The sequence below is a fragment of the Rhincodon typus genome, chromosome 2 (assembly GCF_021869965.1).
Source record: "Rhincodon typus isolate 14 chromosome 2, sRhiTyp1.1, whole genome shotgun sequence".
NCBI lineage: Eukaryota > Metazoa > Chordata > Chondrichthyes > Orectolobiformes > Rhincodontidae > Rhincodon > Rhincodon typus.
Genome location: NC_063333.1, coordinates 95,300,504 through 95,313,622, shown reverse-complemented (window position 1 = coordinate 95,313,622; position 13,119 = coordinate 95,300,504). Strand labels below are relative to the sequence as shown.

Genomic DNA, 13,119 nt, shown 5'->3' with positions numbered 1-13,119 from the left:
ACCTGGCCATTCCCACAAATGTGGGAGTGCCACTGGTAACAATTTTAGTCCTTGTTGGCACTCTGGGCACTGCCCAATGAACACAGCAATGTCAGCATCCAACCCTGGCTAGCAGACATAGCTTCTTGCTCACATCTTCATCTTTGAACTCCCTGGATGACCCTAGTGGAGTTCAGTCAGTACCTGGTCTTAGATGGAGTTTACCGTCTGTTTTGGGGTGTCTTCTGAAGCAACCCGACTCCGTGAAGACACTGTCCTGATGAGCCTGGGCTGAGGAGATTCTAAATCCCCTGTTTATATTGATACTGTAGGTCGACCCATAATGCTGCTCAGGAGGAAATTTAAGGAATTTGACCCAGCGATACATTTCCATGTCAGGATGATGACTGGCTTGGAAGGGAACTTGCAGATGGTGGTCGTGTTGACTGTCTGTTGCCCTTGTCCTTCTAGATGGTGGTGGTTGTGGATTTGGGAAGTGTTGTCTAAGGATCTTTGGTGATATTCAGCAGTACATCTTGTAAATGGTACGTACTGCTGTGACTGAGCATTGGTGGTGGAGGGAGTGGATGCTTGTGAATATAGTGCCAGTCAAGTGGGCTGCTTTGCCCTGGATGATGTCAAGCTTCTCGAGTGTTGGAGCTGCACTCACCCAAGCAAGTGGGGAGTATTCCATCACACTCCTGACTTGTGCCTTTGTAGCCTGTGGACGGGCTTTGGGGAGTCATAGATGAGTTACTCACTGCAGTATTCCTAACCTGCTCTTGGAGACACAGTATGTGGCTAGTCAAGTTGAGTTGCTGGTAACTCCCAGCATATTGGTAATGGTGGAACTCAGTGATGGTAGTGCCATTGACTGCCTTGGGGAGGTGGTTACATTGTCCCTTGATGGTCATTTTTCAAGGCTAGATATCGTCCCGGCCTGACTGCATTTTTGATATAGACTGCTTTAGTATCTGAGGAGTTGCAAATGGTGCTGAACATTGTGCAATCATGAATGAACATCTCCACATCTGAACTTATGGTGGAGAGTAGATTATTGATGAAGCAGCTGAAGATAGTTGTGCCTAAAACACTACCTTGAGGATCACCTGGAGCTGAGATCACTGACCTCCAACAACCACAGCCATCTTCCTATGTGCCAGACATGACTCGTGAGAGTTCTCCCCCGATTCCCATTGTCTCCAGTTATGCTCAGGATCCTTGATACCACAGTCAGTTAAATGTGATCTTTATGTCAAGGGCAGTCACTCTAATTTCAACCCCAGAAATCAGCTGTTCTGTCTGTGTTTGAACCAATGCTGCAATGAAGTCCGGAGCTGAGTGGCCCTAATGGAATCCAGCTATACTACTTCACCCACTCTATAAATGGGGAATCCAATCTCAGGCAGACAGGTGCACTTGACATTCCTGAGCTGCAAAATGACGTTCATGATGTTCTTGAAAAGTATGAAAATTAGATTTCCCTCAAAATAGCAAAATGTAGACCTTTGCATATCGTTGAATCACCCAGATTAAAATTCGGCTTCAGTGTATTAAAAACTATATGTGTGTTTGTTTATGTAATCACATTAGGATACAGTTCCTATTTACAAAACTGTTTTCTTGATGTAAAATATTTACTTTTTTTTTCCCTTTTCAATTTCATGAGATGAGAGAACTGCTGAAAAAAGTCAATTTTTTTGCCTATCCCTAATTTTGCTTGAACAGAGTCAGTTGCCTGGCCATTTAAGACTCAAGCACGTTACTGTGGATCTGAAGTCAGATGTAGGCCAGACAAGACATGATAAGAATGGCAGATTTCCTTCCCTGAAGAATGCTAGTGAACCAGATAGATTTGTAATTCATCTTTACTGAGACAACATTCCAGTTTTATTAATTGAATTTAAATGCTGTGGAGGAATTTGTACCTGCACCCACTCTGTGACTCTGGATTACTAGTCTAGTGACATTATCACCACACTACTACCTTCCCATTACCTCGTTTTTTTTCATTTCATCTTTGCCATTGAAAATTCCTGTCACCACAATCCACATTGTTTTCCTGCCACCAACTTAAATGTTGTTAATGATCTAACCAGTCACTGAAATTACTCGCTGAAAAATTGATATTTTTGTTTTCAGTCACTAAAATATCTGATTTTAACTATTTTATTGGAATGTCTGGTAGATTGTTTACTGTTATTTGCCATTCTGGTGACTTACTGGTTTGTTTTTGTCTGCTGCTCACATTATTTTTCAGCATATCCACTACTGCCTTATTCTGTTGATATGTGCCCAGTGCTTCACTTGATATTTTTTGGTATGTCCATTCCTCTATGGAATTCTTAGTGCAATGCTGCTGGTTAGTTCCTTAATTTACAAGTAATGCTTGCTGCTGTTTCTTTTTAAAAAGTATTTCTGTGCCTAGTGCTCTGAATATATCGATTCACTTGTGCCTACTCAGCAACACAATGCAATGTTAAACCTTCAGTTTTTAGTGAGTTTTGATACATGTGGTTGTGTTGGTTTCTATAGGCTTAATATGTATCAAGACACATATTTTGTTTTAATTTTCTATTTTGCACAATATTTTGTTCTATTTGTTTCAAATCTCCATATATTTTAAGAGTATGTGAATAACAGCAAGCCATTCAGCTCCTTAAGTCTATTCTGCCATCAATTAGAGTAGAATCATAGAATCCCTACAGTGTGGAAGCAGGCCATTTGGCCCATCGAATCCACACCGACCCTCTGAAAAGCATCCCACCCAGACCCCCCACCAACCCTATCCCCACTAGACTATGACTGATTGATATCTTAATTCTATTTGTCCTGGCATGGTTCCAAAACCCTTAAATATAAATGCCTAACAAAACCTATCAGTCTTTAATTTGAAAATTTTAAATGCCTAGCTGCAACAGTTTCTTGGGGAGTAATATCAAATTTCTAGTAATCTTCATGTAAAGAAGTGATTTCTGACACCTTCTCTCAAAACTGAGGTTTGACTTTAAGGCCACACCCCTTTTGATGACTCTTTCGTATGAAGAAATAATATGTGTAACCTATGAAGTCCTTCAGTTATGCATCTCATTTAGATTACCCCCTTATCTGCAGTATTCAAGGAAATTGAAGCTGACCCTGTGTAACCACTTTTCCTCAGCATTTAATCCTTTTACCCATGGTAACATTCAGGTGAATCTATGTTGCACCTCTCAAAGACCAGTATATCCCTCCTGAAGAACCATACCTGAACTGAATGCAATAATCTACGTGGGGGTCTGACCGAATTCTTCACAGCTGTAGCATAACTTTCATCCTTTTGTGTTATATCCTGTTGAAGTAAAGCCTGGCACTACAGTAGCCTTTTAAATTGTTTCTATATCTGTCCAGAAGTCATCAATAAAAAAAATGTCTGGGCTGAAATTAACAGTTTTACTAAAAGATACTGAAACCAGTCAGGTATGAAGAAACCTTGACACAATATGCACCGCTTCAGTGCGGTTGATATACTAATCAATTGCTTGGTGTTTATAAATGCAAGTTTCATGCTATTACTGTTGCTACTTCATTAATTTTCCTTCCTTACCATTTCGACTTCAGGTTTTCAATTTTAAAAAGCTTTTCCTTCGGGAGCATTATCCTTGATATTTTATATTATTCCTCGGCAGCAAGCTTTTATGACCAATTGTTCCATTATCCTTATCTCACACCTGTTAGTTCTAAACTAATCTACCTTCAGATAACATAGCTTAATGATTATGTTATTTGACTAGTAAGTCCAGGGCCGAGACTGATGGTCTGGGTGGCAGTAGGATTGGCCCTGAAAGTCCTTTAACATGGACTCAAGATTCCATAAGATCTCGTGACTTCAGGTCAAATATCGACAAGTAATTCATAGCCTTTTCTTTATTGTCATCTTTTCCCTCTTTCAATCACTGAAACAATTGTGGGAGGTGTTGACGGCATAGAATATACTCTGGATATGAACTGTAATGTTCATCTATTTTTATTCATTTAGGGAATGTAGGCTTCACTGGCTTAGCCCGCATTTATTATCCATCGGTATTTGCCCTCAAGATGGTGATGAACTGCCTAAGAAGCCTCGGTGAATTTCTGCAGCGCATCTTGTAAATTGTACTCACTGGAGGGAGTTGTACTCATCCAGGCAAATGGGGAGAATTCTGTTACACTGCTGATTTGTCTTGTTCAGACAGGAGATGAGTTACTCCTGCAGGATTCCTAGCCCCTAACCTGCTTTTACAGCTGTGGTATTGATGTGGCTAGTCTAGTTCAGTTTCTAGTGAAAAGTAACCTCCAGGATATTGGTAGTTAGGGATTCAGCAATTCTAATGCATTGAATATTGAGGGATGACAATTAGAATCTTTCTTGTTGGAGATGATCATTGCCCAGCACTTGTGTGGCATGAATTTTACTTGTCAATTCGATATGCTTGTATTTGAAGAATCACACATGGTGCTGAAAATTAAGCAATTATCAGTGAACATCCCCACTTCCGACCTTATGATGGAGGGAAGGTCATTGAAGCAGCTGAAAATGGTTGGGCATAGGACACTACCCTGAGCAACTTCTGCAGTGATGAGCTTGGGCTGAGATGACTGACCTGCAATATTGACAGTCATTTATTTTGTGTCATGTATGACTTCAACCAGCAGAGAGATTTTCCCTGATTCACATTGACTCCAATTTCACAAGGGCTTCTAATCCCATGCCTGATCAAATGTAACCTTGATATCAACGGCAATCAGTCTCAAATCGCCTCTGGAATACAGTTCTTTTCTGCATTTTTGAGTCTCAGCTGCAGTGAGGTCAGGAGCTAAGTGATCCTGAGCAAATCCAAACTGAGCATCAGTGATCAGATTATTGCTAAGCAAGTTCTGCTTGATACCACTATTTAGGACCCATTCCATCACTTTACTGATAACTAGGAGTAGACTGATAGGGTAATAATTGGCCAGTTTAGATTTGTTCTGTTTTTATATAGGACATATCTGGGCAGTTTTCCCATTGTCAGTTAGATGCCAGTGTTGTAATCATTCGGGAACTACTTATCTGGTGGTTTAGATAACAAAGTGTGGAGCTGAAGGAACACAACAGGCCAGGCAGCATCAGAGGAGCAGGAAAGTTGACCTTTCGGGTCAGGACTGTCCTTCAGAAATGCGGGAGGGGGAAGGGAGCTCAGAAATAAATAGAGAGGAGGGGTGGGGCTGGGGCTGGGAAAGGTAGGTGGGATGGTGATAGGTGAGTGTAGGTAGGCGGTGGTAGGGATTGGTCAGTGAGGTGGCAGGGGCGGATACGTGGGAGAGAAGATGGACAGGTTGTGTCAGGTCAAGGGGGTGGGGATGAGAGGGAGGGTTGGTCATGGGATAAAGCCAGGGGTGGGGAGATTTTGAAAGTGCTAAAATTCACATTTAGGCCATTGGGCTGTAGGCTCCTGAGGTGGAATATGAGGCACTGCTCTTCCAGTTTGTGGGTGGCATCATTGTGACACTGGAGGAGGCCCAGGATGGACACATCACCCAGGGAGTTGGGGGGGTGTGGGTGGGGGGAGTTAAAATATTTCGTAACAGGAAGATGTTATTGTTTGTCGCGTACAGAGTGCAGATGTTCTATAAAACAGTCTCCGAGTCTCCGCTTGGTCTCACCGATGTAGAGGGGGCCACATCGGGAGCAGCAGATGCAATAGACCAAGTTGACGGATGTGCAGGTGAACCCATGTCTGATGTGGAAGGTTTGTTTTGTGCTTTGAATAGAGGTGAGAGAGGAGGTGTAGGGGCAGGTGTAGCACTTCCTGCGGTTGCAGGGAAAGGTGCCAGGGGTGGTGGGACTAGTGGGGAGTGTGGAGCGGATGAGGGATTCATGGAGAGTGTGGTCCCTATGAAAGGCAGATTGGGGTGGGGAGGGAAATATCTCTCTTGTTGTGGGGTCGGATTGTAGGTGGCGGAAGTGGCGGAGAATGATACATTGGATGCGGAGTTGGTGCCTCCGTCTCTTTTTATCTGGAGGTTTGGCAAATTTTGGAACATAAGTCTTCAGTAATATTATCAGGGTCCATAGCCTTTGCAGTATCCAATGTCTTCAATTGTTTCTTAATATTGCATGGAGTGAATTGAATTGGCTGAAGAGTAGAATCTCTGTTGCTGGAGATCCCAGAGGAGGATGGGATGTATCACTTCTCATTGCAGATTGTGAAACATACTTCAGCCTTGTCATTGGCACTGATGTGCCAACCTCAGGCACTATTAAGGATAGGGATATCTATGGAGCATTGTCCTCCTGCCTGTTATTTAATTGCCCACCACTCTTCATGACTGGATGTGGCAGGGCTGCAGAACTTACAGATGATGTTTTTTTAGCTATGGGATTACTTCAATCTGTCTGTTGCATATTGTTTATGCTGTGTGGCACACTGTTGTAGCTTCATCAGGCTGATGCTGTATTTTTAGGAGCATTTTGTGCTGATCCTGACATGTCCTGCTGCACTGTTCATTGAACATTGGTCTCGTGATTTGATGGTTTGGTGGAGTGGGGGATTTGCTGGGGCATGAGGTTGCATTTGAATTCTGTTCTGCTGCAGCTGATGCCCCACAGTTCCACATGGATGAGCTTAAATTGCTAGATGTATTCAAAATCTGCACAGTGGTATACAATGGTACATAGAGTTTCTCTGGGAATGACCAACATTGACTAATGACCCCATGAAGTTCCATGCCATCAGATGAAATATGAGCGTATCAACCTCTGTAATATCTGCTGCGCACAGTTTTCGTGAAGACCAAGTCTTGCCTTGACATTGAGGTTATCCTCCATCATGTTGTGTGGGACTACTACTGTGCTGTCACCTTTTCTGAATATGCCTAGGGATAGTAATGATAGTGTCTTGTACGTAAGGTGCGTTTCTGTGAGTGTGACTATGTCAGGCTGTTGGTTGAAAGGTCTCTGTGACAGCTCTCCAAATTTTGGTACTGGCCCCAACTGTTAGTAAGGAGGACTTTGCAGGGATGATAACACTGTTTACTGTTCTTTCTGGTGCCTTGGTCAATGCTGTGTGGTCTGAACTATATTTCTGTCTTCTTAGTCCACCTGAATGTCTTGGTTGTCCATTTCAGAGGGCAGAGTCAACCACGTTGTTGTGGGTCTGGAGTCACATATAGGCTAGACCAGATAAGGATAGCAGATTTCCCTTCTATAAAGGACATTAGAAAAGGAGATATATTTTTAGACTGTCAACAATGGTTTCGTGGTCATCATTCGACTTTTAATTCCAGATTTTTAAAAATGAATTCAAATTCAGTCATGGTTTCTAATCCATGTTTCCAGAGCGTTATATGAATCTCTGGATTGCTAGTCCAGTGACAATGCCACTACCTTATCACCTCCCCCTGTATCAAGCAGTCTTTCCTAGTATTGACTTTGAGCCATGAAAGGCGTAGTTGTTGAGAGCTAGTTTTGGGGTAGGCAATAAGAGAACCAACTTGAGGACATCATCCTGCTGTAGATTCACTAGTTCATTGAAGCATTGGTAGGAATGAGCAACCCGGTACGTTTGAGTCCCATTCTACTTTCAAAGTGTAAACTATTGGACTAGAGTGCTAAATGGGATTGATTAAGTGACCATCTGGCAGCTCATGCGGTGGTGTGGGCTATTAATGGTAGCAGTATTGTATATGATCATAATCTGAACCCTTGTGGTCTACCATATTCCTCACATCTCTGTCAGCATGAAGCTTATTGACCTACTGTAGTTCAGTGAGGGTACAAAAAGAACATGCCTGGAGCAGCACTAAACGTATTTGAATATGAACTGCTAACCTAGTGAAGGTTCAACATAGGAATAGAGCCTACTAAAGAGAAATGCAGCTTGATGTAGATGGAGCTCTGTAATCTCAATGGCTGATAGAACAAGTGCAGCCTTTCATGTGCAATCATGTATAAGCATCTAATGAGGAGAGTTAACAAAAGTCCTCTTCCATATATATAAAACCAGATAAAACTGAGGCGTTTGCAATCATCTTTCTTGCAGAAGTATGACATTTTTGATCTTTCTCAGTCGCCTTCTTAAATCCCTATGCTTGTTGATATCAGTGTAAAATAAACTTGGTCGCCTCCACGTCAAGAAACAGCTGAGTGTGGTGAACACAGCAAAATCCATCTGCCCTGTCAGAATTATTTCAATATTCGGAAGCCTGTAGTCATAAGAAAATATTGGAAGAAGATGCCAAAAAATGCTACTTTCCTGCTTTTTCTCAGCAATAACCAGCTGCCTCATGCTTGTTTTGGGCTCCAGCAAATCATTTGGCTTCAACATCATCAGAACCTTGGACCAGATGTTACATGAGCTGAATTCTTATGGCGAATCTAGAAAGACGTTCTTGACGTTATAACTGTATCTTATTGGACGTGGTGCCAAGGAATTGTGGTAAAACCCAGGATAGTAGGAAATGGAGGAAATTCATCACAGGCTGGAATCATACCTATCACAAGAAAGTTGGTTGTGATTTTTGGAGGCCAATCATTTAAACTGCAATGTGTCACTGTAGGACTTCCTCAGTGTAATATCTCCATGAATGACATTCCTTCCATGATGAGGTCAGTTAGGGATTGTTTCCTGATGATTCCACAATGGTTAATAAAACCATTGTTTGTGAAACCAGTCAGTGGACTGGTCCAAATTCAAGAACTCAGTGACCAACCTAAGTGAATGTGCCAGTATTGTCACAGACTTCATCAGTAAGTGTGTAGAGGACTATGTGCTAAAGAAGTTAATCCGAGTGTCACCCAACCAGAAACCATGGATAAACTGGAAGATCCACTCCCAACTGAAGTCCAGGTCTGAGATGTTTAAGTCGGGTGACCCTGACCTTTGCAGGAAATCTAGATACAAACTTTGCAAAGCCTTCAGGGACACCATGGGACAGTATCAAACTAGAGTCCCAGACTAACTGCACAAACATACATTGACTATGGCAAGGCTTACATGATATAATGGGTTACAAAGCAAAGTCGAGTTGAACTGCTGACAACAATGCGACCCTCCTCATTGAGCTCAATGTATTCTTTGTTCATTTTGAACAGAAGGTCAGTGAAATGATGTCACCTGCCCCGACAGTCTTGGGTGCACCTGTTTCTTGACATGGAGGCGACCAAGTTTATTTAACACTGATATCAACAAGCATAGGGATTTAAGAAGGTGACTGAGAAAGATCAAAAATGTCATACTTCTGCATAAAAATGATTGCAAACGCCTCAGTTTTATCTGGTTTTATATATGTGGAAGAGGACTTTTGTTAACTCTCCTCATTAGATGCTTATACATGATTGCACATGGGTGCAGCCTTCTTGAGAGTGAACCCACTGTAAGTGACTGGCCGGGATGGAGACCCCGACCATGCACTCAGATCCTGCGCAAATCAGCTGGCAGGAGGTTTGCAGACATAGATCATAGAATCATAGAATCCCTACAGTGTGGAAACAGGCCCTACAGCCCAGCCAATCCACACCAACCCTCAGAGCATCCCACCCAGACCCATCCCCCTATGACCTATCTAATCTACACATCCCTGCACACTACGGGCAATTTAGCATGGCCAATCCACCTAACCTACACATTTTTGGACTGTGGGAGGAAACCAGAGGAAACACACGCAGACACGGGAAGAATATGCAAACTCCACACAGACAGTCGCCCGAGGGTGGAATCGAACCCGGGTGCACTCTCCTTGCTATGACCTGAGGTTCTCACCTGCCTCAAGAAGACAAGTATCATCCTGGTGTCAAAAATCAATCAAACGACCACCCAGTAGCTCTGACGGCCATCAGATGAAGTGCTTTGAGAGGTTAGTAATGGCATACATCAACTCCAACCCCCCTCAGATTGCCTTGATCGACTGCATTGTGCCTACCCTCACAGTAGGTCCACAGCAGATGCCATCTCCCTGGCTCTTAACATTCATCCCTGGAACATCTGGATAAGAAGGAAATCTACATCAAACTCCTATTTATTGACCCTCGCTCTGCCCTCAGCACCATGATTCCAACCGAACGCATCTCCAAACTCCAAGACCTAGGACTGTGCTCCTCTCTCTCTCTGCAACTGGATCCTGACTTCCTGAAAATCAGACCACAAACAGTGAGGATTGGCAACAACACCACCTCCATGATAATCCTCAAGACCAGTGCCCTGTAAGGCTGCGTACTCAGCCCCTTACTATACTCCTTATACACTCACAACTGTGTCACCAAATACAGCTCTAACTCCATTTACAAATTTGCGAATGACACCTCTGTAGTGGGTCGGATCTCAAACAACGACATGACAGAGTACAGGAAGGAGATAGAGAGCTTAGTGGCCTGATGTAAAGACAACAATCTCTGCCTCAATGTCAGCAAAATGAAGGAACTGGTGATTGACTTAAGGAAATGGAGTGGAGGACACGATCCTGTCTACATCAGCAGTGCTGAGGTGGAGATAGTCCAGAGCTTCAAACTCCTAGGAGTAAGTATCATCAACAATCTAGCCTGGTCCATCTATGTCAATGCTATAGTCAAAGCACACAAACACATCTATTTCCTCCGAAGACAAAGGAAATTGGGCATGTCCACAATGACTTACCAATTTTTATAGATGCAGCATAGAAGGCATTCTATCGAGATGCATTGCAGTTTGGTGTAGCAACTGCAGTGCCCAACACCGCAAGAAATTAGAGTTGTGAACACTGCCCGTTGCATTCCAAAAACCAGCCTTCCTCCATTGATTCCTTCTACACTTCCCACAGCCTCGGGAAAGCAGCCACCATAATCAAAGACCCTTCCCACCCTGATTATACTCTCTTCCACCCTCATTCAACAGACAGAAGATACAAAAGTTTGAAAACATGTACCAACAGATTCAAGAACAGCTTCTTCCCTGCTGTTATTAGAATTACGAATGAACCTCTCATTTTGAGTTGATCTTTCTCTGGATCTTCTCTGTAGCTGTAACATTATTCTGCATTCTGTTCTATTACTCTGATGTACTTAACTTAAGTATGATTTGTCTGGTCAGCATGCAAAACAATACTTTTCACTGTACCTCAGCACATGTGACAAAATAAACCAAATCAAAGTTTATTCCACTGCACTCATTATTTCTTAGGCAATGAAGTAATCCATTCCTGCATGCTTATGTGTGGTGCGAAAGTTAGGTGCCACTCAAGTATAAGACAAGACTATCTCCAAGAAAGGTCTTAATATCTGCCCATTGACATTCAATGTCAATACCCTAGCTAAATCCCCCATATTTTGGAACAAAAACAGAAGACTTGTATTCTGTTGTGGTTCTCATGACCACTGAACATCTTGAAGTATTTCACAGCCAACAAATTACTTTTTGTAGAAAATGCAACAGTCATTTTTACACACGGCAAACTCCAACAGCAATGTGATAATAACTGAATAATTTAGTTCTGTGATGTTGAGGGATAAGTTTAGGTCACGAAATTGGGGATAAATCCCTTGCTCTTATTTAAAAAATGCTGCCATGCAATCTTTTACATTCACCAAAGCAGGCCTCATTTTAACATCTAGTTTGAAAAAGCACCCCCAGCAGCACAGTATTCCCTCAGTATGACATTGGAGTATCAGTATTAGAGTATCAGTATTTGTGGAATGGGACAAGAAACCAGAACCTTGTTTTACAAACATGAAATTTATAATTTATGTTTTTGGGCATTCTTAAGATTTAAGGTAAAATATAGCAGTGAAGGGTGCTATGTGAATCTGCTCTGAATCCTGCTTGTGACAATAAGCCTGATTGGCTGGGTTGTTATGGTTTTAGTGAAGGCCAGATTGATTTACTAGGAAGAAAGTGCAAGATTGCCGGAAAAAAAGATCATTTTGGTAAAGCTTTTGTCTTGTACTCATCAGGACATTCACAAGAATACCAACGTAATGGGGATCAACATTTTAAAAATTATTCTGTATGAGAAAGTCATGTTGATTGTTTTTCAAGTAGACTCTGATTGGTAGAGATGTGGCCATGGACGATTTACCAGGTTTCTGGTGATTGATCATTAACTGCCAAGCTTTGTTTAAATTTAAACCAGGAAGGTTGACTCCATTTATACACACACTTATATATGTCAAGCGTAATTAATGAGTGTATATGACTTTGGTTTGTATTTTTGCATTGATCTAATTTTGATTTTATACTTCAGTTTGTTAAAATATGTTTTTGCAAGGTAAAACCCTTTCTACTTAACGACCCCCCATCTCCCCAATAAAAAGTTTATGTAATCTTTTATAAATTCCTCATGTTATGTTTCTCAAACATATTACTTGCATCATGTTCACCTAATTTTCTATTTGTAGCTGTATTTTACTTGAATTATCCTGTGATTTACTTGATTTAGATGCTGGGGACACTGCTTATAACTATTATCTTTTTGCTGTTTTCTTTGTAGGTTTGGATATCAGACCTTAAACTATAGGTTGTTCTATGATGGAAAGCATTTTGTTGGTGAGAAGCGTTTTGAGTCGATTCATGATTTAGTGACTGATGGTTTGATAACACTTTACATAGAAACTAAAGCATCTGAGTATATTTCAAAGATGACTACGAATCCCATCTATGAGCACATAGGATATGCCACGCTGTTGAGAGAACAAACTTCAAAAAGACTGATTAAAGCAAAGCATGACAGTAGGAAGATGTCCTTGATGAATGATGAGAACAGTTCAGTTGAAAAGGTAAGAATTTCCATTTGTTTTTGTTTTTCTTGTTGCCATGGAAATGGTTATTTCATTGTGTTATTTTTACAGTTTCACGGTTTCTCCGTTCTGTTACTTATGTCCTGCTTTATGTCATTAGCGTCATACGTTTTGAATTTCATGGGATAATACTCTGCGATTGCTTTACAAATACCTCATCTATACTACAAAACAAAATACGTTTGCAACACTATACCAATTAGGTTGTTATGTTACCTGTGCTGTACCGCTCAATCTTCACTGTATTTATTGGGAACGTCAATTTAAGGGTCATGTTAAACATTTGCTTATAGTGAATAAATCATGCACGAAATAACGCTTTGTAGTTCAGAGATAGTAGGAACTGCAGATGCTGGAGAATCCGAGACAACAAG

General features: G+C 41.6%; 1 protein-coding gene across 3 annotated transcripts in view; it reads left to right on the top strand.

Annotated features, from left to right (window-relative positions):
• chn2 (chimerin 2) overlaps positions 1–13,119 on the top strand; it is a 346,878-nt gene that overhangs the window by 222,722 nt on the left and 111,037 nt on the right. For 2 of the 3 annotated variants that reach the window (XM_048616382.1, XM_048616390.1), the window contains exon 6: positions 12,439–12,724. In XM_048616382.1, the coding sequence (XP_048472339.1) occupies positions 12,439–12,724 (286 nt within the window). The remainder of the gene's footprint in view (positions 1–12,438; positions 12,725–13,119) is intronic. The other variant, XM_020510415.2, reaches the window with a different exon arrangement.